General features: G+C 46.2%; 1 protein-coding gene across 1 annotated transcript in view; it reads left to right on the top strand.

The window, feature by feature from the left end:
* CLVS1 (clavesin 1) overlaps window positions 1-16594 on the top strand; it is a 93213-nt gene that overhangs the window by 75470 nt on the left and 1149 nt on the right. The window contains exons 3-4 of the mRNA XM_054190677.1: window positions 554-664; window positions 1777-2012. Coding sequence (XP_054046652.1) covers window positions 554-664; window positions 1777-2012 — 347 coding nt within the window. The remainder of the gene's footprint in view (window positions 1-553; window positions 665-1776; window positions 2013-16594) is intronic.

Genomic DNA, 16594 nt, shown 5'->3' with positions numbered 1-16594 from the left:
TTTCCCACCCATCCTCCTCCCCACACTCCGCTGCTCGCTCACCCCGAAAGGTCAGCCATTGTAATGATGATTTTAGCAGGGGGGGAGGCGGGGAGGCCGAAGGGTGAAAAGGTGAGCTGTGTGCAGCGATGTGCGTGGGAACCGGGGGGCTTGCCGTGCGCCGCACAATGAGAAATTAGAAAGATTCCCCTCGAGGGAGGGAGCGGTGCTCCTCGGCCCCCTCTCACTTCCCGTCCCAGCCAAGTCAGATGCCCTGATGGAGTTAAAAAACGTTCAGGCGAGGCGAGGTGGCTGGAGAGCCTACTCTAAATCATTGGCAACTGATGCGTTAGTGCGTGGAGGGGAGAAGGGGCTGTGTCTGCTAACCGAGGAAACTGATGCAAACGTTTCCAGGCATCTTTCTTTTTTCATCTCCCTCCTGCCTCCTCCCAGCAAGCCCAGTGCTCATTTGCAGATGGAAAGAGGCAGACTTCATCCTCTGACTTTCATCCTATTGACTGCCTGGCTAAAGCACTGCATCTAATAACTGCCTTCTTTTTCTTTCTTTCTATAGGACAGCTTTCCTGCCCGTTTTGGAGGAGTCCATTTTGTCAACCAGCCCTGGTACATCCATGCCCTGTACACGTTAATCAAACCGTTTCTCAAAGACAAGACAAGGAAACGGGTAATTAGACGGGGCTGGGGGGGATAGGAAGCTGCAGAGCTGAAGTAGCTGAGGAGCTGCCTGCTTTCTTTTCTTCCTTCTTTTTCTCTCTGCATTTTTCATACGGCCTCAGAGAATTGCTGCTAGTATTAAAACTTAGAGTTTGCAATGGTTTGGATGGAATCAATAACTCAGCCAGGGACCACTTCGTTGTCGCTAACGAAGTGTAGATACATTTTAATGGGACATGCGGAGGGATAGAGAGAATTAGCAATGTGGAGGGACTATCAGGCCTGTCTGAGGTCACCTGCAGGGCGGGTAACTTCAGCTCAACCCGTTTTGTGAGAGCAAAATTTCCTATTTTGTGCTCTGAGCAAGTTCACTGTTTTCACATGGTGGTAACTCACCACAAAAAAATACCCATGCCTGAAGGCTGTTTGCTCACACTGCAGAAGTGAAACCCATGTGAACTGTGGTCCTGCAGTTATCTTGGCCATTTGTCCTCTGCTGTCTACCAACCAACCACTGGATCATCTCTCAGAAGGCCCCATAGTCCACCCTGGGGTGTCACTAACCAGGCAGGACAAGGGTAGTACCAGCCTGAAAGCAGAGAGGGATTAGGGAGACAAATGTCACCAAAGCGGTGCAAAGTGGCGACACAGACTTACACCCCTGGGAAATGTCAGTCCTCAGGTGCAGGGCTGGTTGCCCTCTCAGATATTGAGGACCTTCACATCTTCTTTCAGTAAGCTCCACTATCTCCCTTTTATTCTCACCACTCCTCATAAAAGCCTATATCCTCTTCTAGTGGCAATAATCAGTTATTATTCCTGACTTGCACTTTCCCTGATCTAGTACTTTAAAAAGTGAAAGTGCCATGTGCCGAAAGTAAGCGAATCGCTTTCTTCAGAAGTGTTTATAGTGACAGCCTAATTCTACAGCTGCACATCCCAAAGCTAATTCCACCCCCCGGCTCCTGCCCGCCCCATCCAGCCCTCAGCGCTTCAGAAATTCCCACCTGAAAACTGCAGCATCAACTAATGACGCGCCACACCTCATTAGTGCTGTTATTACTGTACTTAATGAAGTAAGGAATCGATGACGACTTCGAACTTTCTTTTCATTTGTTAAAGATCTTTCTTCATGGTAACAACCTGAACAGCCTTCACCAGCTAATACACCCTGAATGCCTGCCTTCTGAATTCGGGGGGACTCTGCCTCCGTACGACATGGGGACGTGGGCTCGAACGTTACTCGGTCCCGACTACAGCGATGAAAACGAGTACACCCACACCTCCTACAACGCCATGCACGTGAAGCACGCGTCCTCCAACCTGGAGCGGGAGGCCTCACCCAAGCCCATGAAAAGGTTAGTACTGCCTTTGAAATCATCTCTCATTTGGCTTTCCAAACTGATTTGGCCTAAATCCAGCAGGAAGGGCTCATCTGGCTCGGGGAGAGGCCATAACTTGGCAAACATCGACGGAAAGGAGCGCTTCACCCTGGACCACGTTCATGGTGTGGCAGGAGAAAAGAAGCCTCTCTGTGAAACCGTAATTATTCGTCTGATTACTGTGAGGGAAAACAAGGGGAAATTAATGAGCCCCTGCCCAGAGCATTAGAGAAAGTATATCAGACTCAGATGCTGTTCTGTACGGCGCAGCGTGGCCAGCAGCACCATGTCAGTGCTGGTTCCCATTACTTGCTGCTGCTGTGGTGCTGCTGACCCCAGTTGACAACGGTAATGGTTTTACCTCCTCAGAAATGCATTTTTTGTACGATGAACACCACTGCCCTCTAAAGGGAAAATGGGTTAGTCTCCTCCTGCTCCTTCTGCTCCCGCTTTCCCCATCCAGCCCTGCTGCTCTTTTAAGATCTCTGATTTTAGATCTAGTAGTTGTGCATTCAGCTCTAAATGCTTTAAATTACACTTCTTGAGGGTATCACCCTCCATAATTAGTGCTGGTTGCCGGGGCGGGTGGAGAGGGTTAGATACCTGGCATAGGTTTGTGGATGGCACAGCAGAGGCACCACCAGCTGCAGCCAGCGGTGGCCAGGTTGGGTCCCCTGCAGGAGTGTGACATCTGCACTTGTCTCGCCCTCCACACCATGCTCCGCGAAACTGCTTTCCATGCAGATCACAGTGATGCTTTCACTCGCTGCTGCCACTTGATGAGTGCGGTGCTCACAGGCACGGCGTCACTCTGCGTGACAGGGAGCGGCCATCATTTTGTCACAGCAAAATCAAAACTGACAATACAGACAAGCCATAATGTCATGCAATTAATTTTAAAAGTCTTTTCAGAGGAGAAAGAAATGCATTCTTGAGTCACGGCTCCCTCCCAGGTCAGAAGGACACCGCGCTGCTGCAGCTGCAAAGTGAAGCCTCGTGCTGGGAACACTCACACGTACAACCAACGTTGAGTGCTGTGAGTCCCACGAGTCACAGGGCCACGAGACCACGGGGCTACGACCTTTTGCAGGGTTGCAGCAGCCACAGCATGAAGGGAGGTGGCCATCTGCATAGTCAGCAGTTCTTACTACTGACTCCCAGCCAAGACTGGGAGCCAGAACGAGTTTGCAGAGCCTGTCCCAGAGAGCTGGTTTTAAAACATCTATTTTTCTTTTTTCTCTCCTTTTTTTTTTTTTTTTAAATATTAGCAGTGGACCACATGGAATGGTTTTAGAAAGATGGTAACTAAATATTCCATTATTATTAAAACATATATTAAAAGTATACAATTTACATAGCTTTACAGAAAGAAATGTGCAGTTTTTAAAGCTCCAAAGTGTTAAGAGCTGTTCCCAGGTAAATCTTTGCTGAGGCTCAGGTCCTCGGCTGCAAAGAACGGAGGGTCTTACCGTGCCCTCAGGGGAGAACCTCAGCTTGAAAATTAGTTCAGTGCCAGAAAACCCTGCCTCAAGGCAAAGCCTTCTTTTATAATCTGTTCACTAATACAAAAGTGCATTAATACAAATATGGCGAGTGGATGAATCTAATTTGTCATGTTGCCCCTGGGCAGACTAGATCTAACTTTTAGCCTAATTTTGTTACTCGGCGGCTAAGTGAACCATCTGATCTTGTACCCTGTGGTCATTACTAGCTGTTAGAGGTGAAAAGTTCACTGCTTCGACAGATTTTCCCCTATGAGTACTTGCTTTGATTCTTCTTCCCCTGAAATTACATTTTGGCCTAACTTGAGGTAAAAGCCTGTGCTTAGAAAGCAAAATTGTGTGCTTTATTAGATTTATTAGACGAGATTTATATCTAAGGCCTATGAAAAGGTCTACAGAATTCTACTAGCATTACCTGTCTTCATGGATCCCCCCCTCCTCACCTCTTTAGGTTCATACATCTCTAACACAACAAGAGTCTCAGGCCATGGCTGAGATTCCTGGATACGCCAGGGAGGTTTCAATTAAGCACAGGTGATTTCCTAGCATTAGTCTTCATCTTAAATATAATTCCCTCAGAATTGCCATAGCATTTTTTTCCCTTATTAAAGCAATTTTGCACTTCCATTAAAAATCTCTCCCATCCTCCTCTATTCGCAGCATAAAAATCTCTAAACTCCTGAGTAAACATGATAATTTTGTAAGAGTTTCTATGCTGAAAAGTCAGGTTTAACAAAAAGTGTGCCTACCCCTTTCTTTAGCACATACGTTCCTCTGAAAAGGGTAAGTATACGAAGACTGAGCCTTCTTGGATTTCTGTAATGTAAGGATGAAAAGCCTTGCTGAACAATTATGGGTCTTCTCCTCTCTGAATTCCCAGATATCGCTGCAGGTTTACCTGCCCAGTAATTACTTGGCGGGGGGGCAGTGCTTATGAGAGGTTGCCCAGGGAAGTTGTGGATGCCCCATCCCTGGAAGTGTTCAAGGCCAGGTTGGATGGGGCTTTGAGCAGCCTGGTCTAGTGGGAGGTGTCCCTGCCCATGGCAGGGGGGTTGGAACTAGGTGATCTTTAAGGTCCCTTCCAACCCGAACCATTCTGTGATTCTATGATTGACCCAGGAGGCTGGGGGCACAGTGGTTGTTCCCCCTGCCTGAGCACCATCCTGCTGCATGACAAGGTGCAGGGATGCAGGTTGCCACTCCTGGCTCTGCGGCCACTTGCTGTAAGGCCAAACAAGCACATCCTTACTAGAGCTGCCTCTGGGTCAGTGCTGTCTTAAAGCTTTCTCGATCTTGGAGCTCAATGCTTCTAGAATAACTTGGAGTCTTGCACTGTCACCACAGAGAAATGGCCCTGTGAAAAGTAGTACCTCCATTCCACACCTAGAGAGAAGCTCACCCTGGGCACAACCTACTCCAAATATAGTGTCTAGCAATTTTAGTATCAGGGATGCTGAGAAATGAAGATAGGAATTACAGAACTGGAAGAAAAATGCCAGGAAATGGAGTCAGAGAATAACTGACCAAAATACTTTTGTAGCCACTTTATGTCCATTAGAAAATTAATGCAGAGGGGGAGAAAGAGGGCATTTTCAAGATGTGCCTGAGATCAAACTGAAATCATCACCTGAAAATTAAAATAAATCTCAGAATGCAGGCCAGGAGAAAATGCAGCACCAAGCAGCAGTGGGAGGGAGTGAAGCTGGAGCAGGTACGTGCCCATGGGTTGGCTTCAGGACTGACAGCTGTTCTTGGCCCCCGTCACCAGGGCAGATGGATATAAATTGAAGTAAGTTCACCTGAGAGCTGTGAGGAGGGCGAGGAGAGCAGAGAGCGTATTTTTCCAGCAAGAAGTTATTGAAATAGTTCAGTCTCGCAGAGCAAATGTTGAAATGGGTATGATCGTTCTCTACAAATACAGGAGGGAATAAAAGCTGGGGAGAGAGAACAGGTATTTGAGAAAAAGGAGAACTTAGATATGAGATCAAATGGGTATAAGCTGACCAAAGTACACCTTGGCTGCAAATTAGAGGAGTAGGTTTGCTACTGAGTTACTGGTCAATTGACAAGCTGTTGAGCTGGTCAATATGGCAACCTAACTGATACACAGGTGAAAGGTCTGATATGAGGTGGCTACCAGCGGTCACAGGAGACTACACTTGCCCCTCAAAGTCTCATTAGTCTCAATTTCTCCTCCCCTCAACAGCAATGGGACCAGAATGTGATCTTCTCCCCAGCCACAGGCAGGGTTGGTTTTTCTTGTGACTTGAAATTGCAAAAGATTTGTTCTCAAAAAAGAGTCCTTGTTTACTTCAGAGAATGGAGGTTTTGTAGATGGGGAAAGGACTGAAAATCTCTTAGAAAAAAACTGCCACTGACTCTACTTAGCAACATGATCTTGAAAATCTTGAGATTTGACAAGTTCCTGTAATATAGAAAATCTTTAATCAAAACCATTGCAATTGTCATTTTTCCACCAGTGCCCACATGAAGCCCCACTGGGGCAAAATCAAAACAGTGGAAATTGCACTCCCATCTGCACTATTATCTCACACCCTGGGAAAAATCCCAGAACCCAAGTACTGTATGAACAGATGGGAAACAAAGCAAAACAGCTGATGACTCCACATAATGAGACTTAATGGCCGGGGGGGTGGGGGGAAAGGCAACTATAGCAAAAATCCATTCAGAATATATCTGTTTATTAAGATTCAGCTCAGTGAAGTTTGAAATGGGCAAGGTAATAAACATGCAAACCAGTATTAATACAGTAATAGGAAAATCAGTTCAATCCGACAGTTTGGCCACGTCCATTGGATAATCCTGGGAGCAGCAACGGCAACAGACGCTTCCTCTGTCTTGGGCCATCTCTCCTGAACGGTCTGCGTCCATGCAGGGAGCCTGTCGCTTACGAGCTGTGGGATTTGAGAGCAATGCAAATGGTGTGAAAATTCGGAGCACGGGGAAGAAAATCACCTCCCTTTCAGCTGTGGCCAAACCTTCTGAGAGCCCTGATGGTCAGAAAGGGGCCTTGGGTTGCTTTAGTCAAGAGGGAGCCAGCACAAAAGCAAAGCATTTGCCTGAGGCACTCATGCTGGCTTTTGTTGATGAGCTGTTGTTTTTGGGAACAGCTGGAGGTTTGATCTGGGTGTGCAGTGTAATGAATAGTTATGGTGGATGGTTAAGCCTCGCAGTTAAAGAGTCAGAGACTGCTCTCAACATATCACTGCTCCAATAGGGCATAGTCTTTTGGCCAGACACAGTGGAAGCGCCTGTAGCTCTTTGGGTACCTAACCGCAGTGAGCGAGCATCCCCAGTTGGAGAGACGGACTCAGTGACTGGGGAAGATGTGAAAGAGCTCGGTTCTTTGAAGAGTTTCCTTTTTTCCCCCAGTGTCACCTTGCTTTTACATTTGGGTCCAGCAGCAGCAAGTAACCTGCAGTAGCACGTTGCCTCCCTTTGACTTGCATTTCTTTACAAGATCTGCCTTTCTGCAGCTGCATCTGGGTCACTTCTTGATGTCTGAACTTGATCTTCAGCCCAAGTGACAAAGACTGTTCTCTGCCTTCCCTTGTTCGCTGCGTAGTCACTGAGCACAGCCTGGGAGCTGAATGTTCCTTCCCTGCCCTCCCAGGCAGCAAAAGAGCACTCGCTTTTAACCTGCTGCCAGGGCAAACAGGTCTGAAAGCCTACTGCAATTTAAAATTGCCCTGCAGAGAAAGGGAATTTTACCTAACAGCTACATATATATTCTGGCCAAACAACCTGCGCTGTTTAACTTATATTATTTCATCAAATTTTAATTAAGGATAACTCTAATCAAATTTGGAGTTAAAAAAAATATTCTTAGGGTAACATGGATTGCAAGAGCATTACTATCACCAAGTCAAGCCCGTTAGAGACTCGGGAAATTCAGTTAGGGTAAAATTTTTGAAATTGAGCCAAGCACGCTCAGTGTGAAAATGTACAATTTATGCATCAAGACACCATTACCTTTTCCTGCTATGAAGTAGAAACTTATAGAATCATAGAATCATTTAGGTTAGAAAAGACCTTTAAGACCATCAAGTCCAACTGTTAACCTAGCACTGCCAAGTCCACCACTAAACCATGTCCCTAAGTGCCACGTCTACATGTCTTTTAAATACCTCCAGGGATGGGGACTCAACCACTTCCCTGGGCAGCCTGTTCCAATGCTTGACAATCCTTTTGGTGAAGTTTTAGCTAATATCCAATCTAAACCTCCCCTGGCACAACTTGAGGCTGTTTCTTTTCATCCTAAAGGACTTGAGCACCTAGAGATGCAATGACCTGCCTAGTGGTTCATCAAAAGCCCCCGTATTAGGCATTTTGAAAATGCAGTGAAAAAAACTGTTGGAATGCATTGCCCCACGTTGTTGAGTCAGAGCATGTGGATTTTTATGTCCTAGATTAGAGTGAAAGGATTTTAAAGTACAGATTAGGGTTTCCCATTACTGCCCCCTGATGCGTGCGTCTTTAAAAGGACTGATCTTCAAATGAACTTGTTGCTGAAACTAGTTGTCGGTTCTCAGAAGTGGGATCCTGCTCCCAGAGGGAAGGGCATCACAACCGGTACACACTAATGCCGACTGGAACAGTTTTAGATCCAAAAGGGGCCATTCATGGTGGTGACTTATGTAAGGTTTTTATTTATTCAGACTGGTTCCTCCATATGCCCAGCTGGGCTGTGCAAGACAGACCTTTCAAGTTGTTATCCTTGGTATGACCTTAATGTTCCTTTGCCATATGTTTCTGCTTTTATGGGTCATGTTTTATGCCGGTTCACAGTCAGCACCAATTTACTGCAGAAGTAGTAAAATACCAGCAAATAAAAATCAGTATGAAAATGTGTGAAAACTTCTCACTGGCCATGGATGGCACCTGGGTTGCTCTGCTTGTAGCTGGGGTGCGTTTCCACATGTGCTGGGGGAAAAGGGAAATACTCCTTGTAAGCTTTCTGTTAAAATAGCTCTATATTATGCGAGACCTACGGTGCAAGGCTTATATTCATTATTTTACTACGAATTATTTGAAACGACAGAGAAATTCTGAATGCGGAAATGCTTCCCCCAAACACAGATTATGAGGGAGACATGTCTTGATAGTAGAGCAGGTGACCCATGGACGTGCGTATCGCATAATGTACGCATTACCTGGTAACATAGATTATTAGCTGTTGAACAGTTTTATAGCTTTTGACCGGAATTCTGCTAATACATCAGAGAGAAATGGAAAGGAGCCGGTGGATCTGGCACATTAGCAGGTCCTGGGGAGGCTACAGGGGAGACGGTGCAGAACACCCTGAGGAGCCAAAGAGGAGATGAGAGTCGCAAAGCCACGGCTGAACCAGGGGCAGGAGGGACGGGCAGCTTGGTGCTGGGGGTCCCCTGGGGCAGGGCAGGAAATCAGTTTCTCTCTGAGGGTGTCGGCAGCGTGGGTTTCATCCGCTTACAGCACTCGATTACCAGTGCATGGGTGCACAAACACAGGCTGGAGGTGGGAATGGCAGAACCCGTGCTGTTCAGGCTGCCTAAAATATTGCATTGTAAATTATGTCTTCAGCTGGCAATAAATTTGCCAAAAGTTTAGTAGTTTAGATTAGAGACATGTCACTTAATAAAACAAATGGGCTTCTACCGCTTATGGTTTTTGCTGCCTTGTGAAAAATCCACCTACATCTGGCCGAGTTACGAGCCTTTGAAAAGGCAATTCACACATGCTCTGTAGAAACATATTTAATTTTAGCGTTTAGTGACCCCAAGGATTGCCTCGTGCTTTAGCTTGGCCTCCCAGAATAAATAAACTTGTTCAGCTTGGGTTGATGGTTCAACGCCCACAATGTGCACCTCCTGACCAGGCCGTGGGGTGCAGAGGGCTTTTGTAATTACAACTTTTACTTGTGATCACAACAACTTTCTCTGCACTAGGCCAGGCTGCAGCAAGACATGGAGCTGGGATTTGGCAGACTGACGCCCCATGCTGTCAGAGCTGCATCCTGCCCGCTGGTGGCAGGAGAACTGGAGAGATGAGGATTCAGTGGTGAACGCAGCTGTGATACTGGGAACCGAGGTCGGTGGGGTGGGAGCCACAAGGCGGACTGAAAGGTGAGGCAGGCATAAAGGTCTGGAGGCAGCTGGGCCGGGAAGCACACTTGGTGGGCAAGCAAATGGGGATGATTAGGGGGAGGGCTGATGGAGATCAGGAATGATCCTTTGGTTAAGCCTGTTGGGTGCAGCCCTGGAGAAGCGGATCCTGCTCTCCCTTCTCTCCCCGAGCCCCTGCATCGCCCTGGCAAGTCGCTTAAACCAAACTTCACCCAGATGGTGAGATTGCACATTACTTATTTTCAGCCTGTCAAGCTGTAGACTTTGGGGTCTAATTTCCACAAATACTCAGCGCTCACCTGCCACAGAAATCGATGGGAGAGGTGCTTTGAACACACTAGCTGACACGTAATGCTGTGAGCACCCTGCAAAAACGCACTCGCGGCGCTGGGAAACGTGCACCCCACTTTAGAGGAATACTTGGACCCTGATCTCTCTGCACTTCAGCACTCCACATGCAAAATGGAAATTAAAAAAATAAAAAACCCTCACAGCCGTGCTATGGCAGTAAATGAATTAGCATTTAAGAGGCACACAAGTACTGCGTTGATGAACTCCACAGAAAAGCTCAGGAGGGAATTAACAAAGGCTATCTTCAGAGCAGGCTTGGAATAATATGCAGTAAATGTGTCACAGAGCCACATGCTGAACTGCTAGAAGAAAGAGAAATAAATAGCCACTTATTAGCTTGGCACTATCTACCCTGAGCACTGAGAGAGGAAAGAGCCCTGTGAGAAAGAACAGTGGGTGTTCCTGGGTCTGGGGCGTAATGGGGGGGTCGTAACGCTGCTCCCACAACCTACATTTTGGCTTGTCCTGCTGTGGCAGTGTTTGACTTTCCAGCCTAAATAGTACATCTGCAGGGTTGCTTTCATTCTGCGGTACTCTTCTTGCTAAGGAGAGGAAACTTCTGATGTAGGATGGGGGAGTAGGAAAACTGACACCCTTTGCTCTCAGGGCTCCATCTTCCCTGTTATTGCCAGACAGAAGTGAAAAGACTGCGATTCGTGGGGCAAATATGGTTGGGATATTGGGAACTGGAGTCACTGGCATGGGAGCAGAAAAGGCAGACTGAAAGATGAGGCAGGAGTCAAGGTCTGGAGTGTCTGAGCTAAGGCACTGGAAGCTGTTGGGCTAGAAGGAGCGCTTGGTGGGCAAGGAAATGGGGGTGAGCAGGACAAGTGTGAATGGTGACGACAAGTGCGTGCGTGTGTAATATTCATGAAGTAGGAGAAGAAAATTTTCATTCAAATTGCATTATTTGGATATAATATAAATAATTTTCTTCATTGCCTGGCCTGACTTTCTTTTGTTTGTATCTCATACTCCACTCACTTTTTAGCAGCTCTCGATTAATCTGCTGTAAATTGGTGCTGACTGCTGCTGCGGTGTTGTCTTTCTTTGTCCCCAAAGATACCTTTTGATAGGTCACGTATTGCACCCCAGGGGATTAAGGGTCTTCTAGGAAGTCCTGTCGGAAGCAGGTGCTCCTATTCCTTCTATATGAAAAAAAGGCACGTGCAGGGGTCAGTCTACAGCAGAGAAAGGAAATGGAGAGGAGATGCTCCCACCCATGCCTTTCCCCTGCCCTGGACTTGGGATGTGACTGAGGCAAGATCTTGATGCAGAAGCTCAGAGCAGTCAGGAGCAGGAGATATCAGGCACATCCACAGTGATGAAAAAAGGCCAGGGTGTGCATCCTAATTCCAAGGTTGGTGGTACAGGCTGACTCCTGTCTGTATTGCTCAGGGATGGCCTCTGCCAGAGGAGTTTGGCTGCATTTGCCCTGCATAGCTCCTGGCTTTTGCTCTCCTCTGGATCTCAGTGGCTTCAAGCCACAAGACTGTATGTGCTATACCAAATTCTTAAGCATTTCTGTATGTTTTCACAGTTCAGGGTGTCAGCAGTAAGCTGAAAGCTGTGTCATAGCCCACCAGAGACCTGTTTTTACAGTAAATGACAAAGGGTATGCACTGGATCCCCTGGGGGGGTGGTGTGGGCTGAGGGACGTGTCAGGACAGGGTGCATGGCCAGCCAGGCCATGGTTAGAGCCAAATGCAGGGCAGTGTCACCCTCCTGCTCTGTGGTGCAGACCCTGCAGTGGGCTGTGCCCAGGGTCTGTGGTGGGGAGAAGCAGCTGGGGCCAGCTGTCAGGAGAGGAGGGGCACAGAGATTGTTGGCAGGCACAAGGAGGGACGAGGAGGTCTCACGCTGGGGTTCACTCTGCGGCAGTCGCCTCTTTAGAGGTGTAGATGCACTCACAGAGACTTCTTCGTAAGTGCAGTTAAGCACAGATCTGGGCCATGGTCACCCCTGGCTTTGACGTGCCAGGGCACTGCTCAGAAACCTCTCCCCAGGCTGTGCTAACCACAGGGAGAAAGATGGCCACTGCTGCCACGGTGGCCACAAAGCCATCTCCCGTTTGGGAGGCACAGCAGCTTGTCCTGTGGGTTGAGCACTGGGCTGGCAGTAAGGTTAAGCCAGAGCTTTCGTGCTGCTTTGCCCCCTGACTCACCGCGTCAGTGGATCACTTAACGAGCTCAGCTGTGCCCCTAGACACGATGCTGCTTCGTCTCTTTGCACCTGCTGCGGTTGGTCTATCCAAGCCGCCCCTCCGGGCAGGTCTCTGCGGCACAACGCTGCGCTGCCTTCACGCGGAGCTGTGAGCCAGCGCAAGTGCAGAAGCTTCAGAGTTGCATTAGCAAGAGATTTCAGCAGGGCTTATTAGCCCGGGCAGAGAGCCACGCTTTATGGCTTCTGCGCCGGAGTCGTGCACCGCTGAGCAGGGTTTGCCTGCATCTGCCCGCACCACCTGCGGGAGCGTGCACGTCTTTCAAGGTGCCTTGCCCATGCGTTTCATTTTCAAGTGCTTTCAATAATAAAAGAGTACCTTTCACCGCAATTACTTCACACCTGCACATCTGCATTGCTACTGTAATACCAGGGGAAAAAAAACCTTGTTTTTTCCCACCTGATGAAGGCATACTCTCGAGGTGTGTTGCAGAGCATACGCTGGGGGGCTGCACCCTCCTCTGCGGTCTGGTGGGGAGGGAGGAGGGAGAAGGATAGAGAATGAAATGCCCCCCAGACCTTGTCAATACAAAAATTCATGGGTGTGATTTTAAAAAAATGCTTATTATGTTCTGTAAAGGGAATGAATAATTGGGAGATGAACAGCCCTGAGGTGCTGGTGAAACGGGAAGGGAATTAGAGGGAAATGAGCAGATGGGAGGTGAGAGGTAGATGAATAGAGTCACACAATGTGATCAGATTGATTGGCTGCAATATGTCACTGAGAGCTTGAAACCTCCTGCGTTTGGGGAAAAAAAACGTCGCCCTCCTCCTTCCTCCACGAAACCCCCCAAAGGAAGCCCAGCACAAATGTAATACGTCCTCGCTCCTGTGGGCTGCAGCACATCAGCATTGCCACGATGAAATGCATAAAATGAGGGATCAGAGAACTGGACGATGTCTTTTAAGGCGAGCATGCCGTGGTATGCTGGCAGTTACTGTTAGCTCAGTGCAGGATTTTGGTATTTTATCTTTTATGGGAAACAAAACTGATATCCAACAGGCATAAATTCCTGTGGACTGATTCAGCCGGACTTTGACAAGAGCCTTCCGAAATCAGCGGAGCCAGAAGGCCTGCATGCCGTCTTCTTACATGGCTTTTGACTGAATTTGAGGTAGTTGCATTAAAATGACCACACACGTAAAGCCATCTGCTCTCTTAGATACTGATGTACATACCTATGCAGTGCTGTCATTTGAAATATATGGCTGACCTGCTGGAGAAACAGCTGGGTAGTGTTGATTTTCCAGACTTCCAAATAGTCTTGCTGAACAGTAAAACAACCATGGCGGGTTTGATTGACACTTTAAATGGGGCACACTGAAATGGCACCTAGGCTTCGGAACTGAGACTGAGAATTCATTTCTCTTTCTGTTTTCGTTGTGCTCTCCTAAGCAAGGTTACCTAGCCTTGGAAACTAGGCTACGAACGTCTATAGGCATTGACGTGTCTGTTAATGACTTCGGACTTGGCTCCCAGCCCACAGTGATCACGTTGTACTTTGACAAGAGCTTAGTCTCCCACAGGTATCACGTTAAAGAAAGGCATAGGGTGCGCGAGCTCAGGGCCTTACACAATGACCCTACCTGTGTGATACAAAAAATTGTCTACTTCTGTTAAAATTTAACTCAACCAGATCCTCCACACCCAAACATCTTCCAGACTAGTTACTGAGAATTTTTAGCTGAGAAAGGAGAAAAACCAGAAGGTTTTGAGATCAAATATACTCATTTATAATTCCAAAGTTGCAGCACACACAGGACATGTGCCACATTTCAGGTGAATATTGAAGGTAATACAGTGTGAGGCAGTTGTGGCTATGATATGTAGGAAATGTTGCCTCGTAAATCATGGAACCTGTTCCCCCTGGTGTTAATAGATGATAACTCATCAGAACAGGGACCTGAATGTAGGTAACACATGAATCATATGGTATGACCATATGTTTAGAACAGATCAGATGAATTGCACCCCGAGAATGTCTATTTCTCTCTGTCATTCATAGCACAGAGTGACCACAGATGTTTGATGGTGAGTCAAATCACAACACAAGCGACTAAAATGTAGTGGTATGAGGACAAGGCCTATGCAGTTACTATTTCCTGCTTAGATGGTTAGTTCATATCTGGCCCAGGTCCAAATGACTTGGACATGTCTTGAAGATTACAAATTAGTTGCATTTGTCTTGCAGAAACCACAGCACAGGTGAGGGTCTCCTGCCTAAATGTAGGTATCCTGTATGATTTTAGGCACTGTGATGTCCTCTTGGCCTCCATCTCATGTCCAGAAGGACATGAGTCTTCTATAAATCCTGGGTCATAACAGCCAGCCATGGAAGGTTGTCTTGGATAACCTAAGGTGCCTTAAATGGCTACAGGTATCGATGTTTAATAGCTGAATGTCATCCACACTGTCAAACTTGACACCCCAAAGGCATAATGAGCTTGGAAAGAAGATCATTGCCATGTCAAGATAGAGAAACATGAAGTGGGATGGTTCAGAGAAGCCGGTATTTCTGTGGACGCAGAATCACAAAAAGGTTGAGGAAGGGATCTCTGGAGATCTTCTACCCAACACCCTGCTCAGAGCAGGGTCAGCTGGAGGAGGTTGCCCAGGACTGTGTCCAGTGGGATTTGGAATATCTCTAAGTATGTTAGATGAGACACAAAAGCAAGGTGAAACCAACATATAGGGTGCATTCTTTCAAATAATATTTGTCTTACAATAATTTCTACGGTGCAAAATCTAGTTACCGGTCAGTTGAATATACTTTCTGCAACAGTGGCCTATTGCGGATCACCTTTTCTCCGTTGCTAAATAAAGTATAGCTATAGAATACATATTCCAGGATGTTCTAGGCCAGTAAAACGTATCTCATGCTGAGTTACTGCATTAGGTTGTGAGCTGCATTGATATATATTGCCAAAACACTTTTCTGAACATCTATATTTTTACTATTTACCCTAAATGAAGAATATGAAAAAAGTATTTTAGAATCTTGTTGAGAATTGAGTAATTTTCTTTTTTCCCCTACATAAATTTGAAGTTAAAGACAAAACTGAAAAATGTTTTCAGCAAACAAAAAAAATGATGCATTTGGAAAATGGAAATCCAAACACAGCAGCAAATCCTTTATTTTGGTGTCTTAGAAAATACTGATGATTGTTCAGATTACTACTGTGCCCTTCAGATAGAAGTCTGAACTGCTTATTTTAGGATAGGGGGCTAAGCAGCTTCTAGCAGAAGTGGAAAAGAGATTGTTGCTGCAGAGCTTGGCAGATACTAAAATCTCCGTTGGATCCCTCTTCATGTTATTTAGAAGGGCTAGGCATAGCATTTGAATCTTTTGGCATCTTGAATTTGGGGCTCAGGTGGGCTGCAATGCATTTACTCGATGCTCCAGCTATTTTGGCTCTGTCTGAAGAGGAGCAGCATGGGACCCAAATACAGAGTTTGGGATGACGTTGCTCCCAACCTGCGTGCATCTGAGTACCAGTACGGGGGAGAAACTGGTATCTTGCTGTTACAGATGCAAGAATTTTTTTTGCGTGTAATGTGGTGAGAGCAGAGACAATCAGCAGTGATCACAAAAAGGCAAAATTGTGAGATTTTTCACATTTGACTTACAGCAGAAACTTTCCGCTGTATGTATGTATAAATACTGCAACGGATCTGCGACTTTTTACATTCATTGTAGGGCAGTGGGTCAGACAGAAAGAATACTTTGGTGGAAAGTATCAATGAGGTACAATTTAATAACAATTTAATCTGGTAGTCCAGAAAAGAAAACAAAAACATGTTGATGATGAGATTTGAATCCATTCTGTATCAGTTTCAAAGCCACACAATTAGTTTTTGCTGCCACATGCTAGAAATATGTAAACTGCCATTTTGCATAATCTGAATCAGCTGCTTTTCTATATTAAAATGCAGTCATAAGCATTATGCATGTCACATTACTGTAAAAAACACACAGAGAAAACATTTGAGAAAACATATTTTCTTTGAAAATTTTGACATAAAATCTTCCCATTGAGCATCCAGTTTTTGTTATCTCTCTTTGGAGGTTTTTTTTTTAATAACAATTTTTTATTATGCCTTAATGAAAGCTCCGGGCATAAGAAAAATAATCATACAAGTTATTCACAGTCATGATATTCAATCCTGATCAAGTGCTGCAGTACCAAAGGATGCAAGTTATTAACGATTCTTATCAAAAGAGAGGTGATATCTAATATCATGAAATAGCTAAGGCTTAAACCGAGGTTACCATAGTGAACAACTGGGAATTACAAACTCATCCTGTAGGGAATGAGAGCTAACCCTAATTCTAAAAGCTATCCACGAGAAAACCAGCTC

Source organism: Rissa tridactyla, chromosome 2 (genome assembly GCF_028500815.1).
Source record: "Rissa tridactyla isolate bRisTri1 chromosome 2, bRisTri1.patW.cur.20221130, whole genome shotgun sequence".
Classification (NCBI taxonomy): Eukaryota; Metazoa; Chordata; class Aves; order Charadriiformes; family Laridae; genus Rissa; species Rissa tridactyla.
Note: the sequence above shows the minus strand (reverse complement) of the source record. Positions and strands in the feature narration are given on the sequence as shown.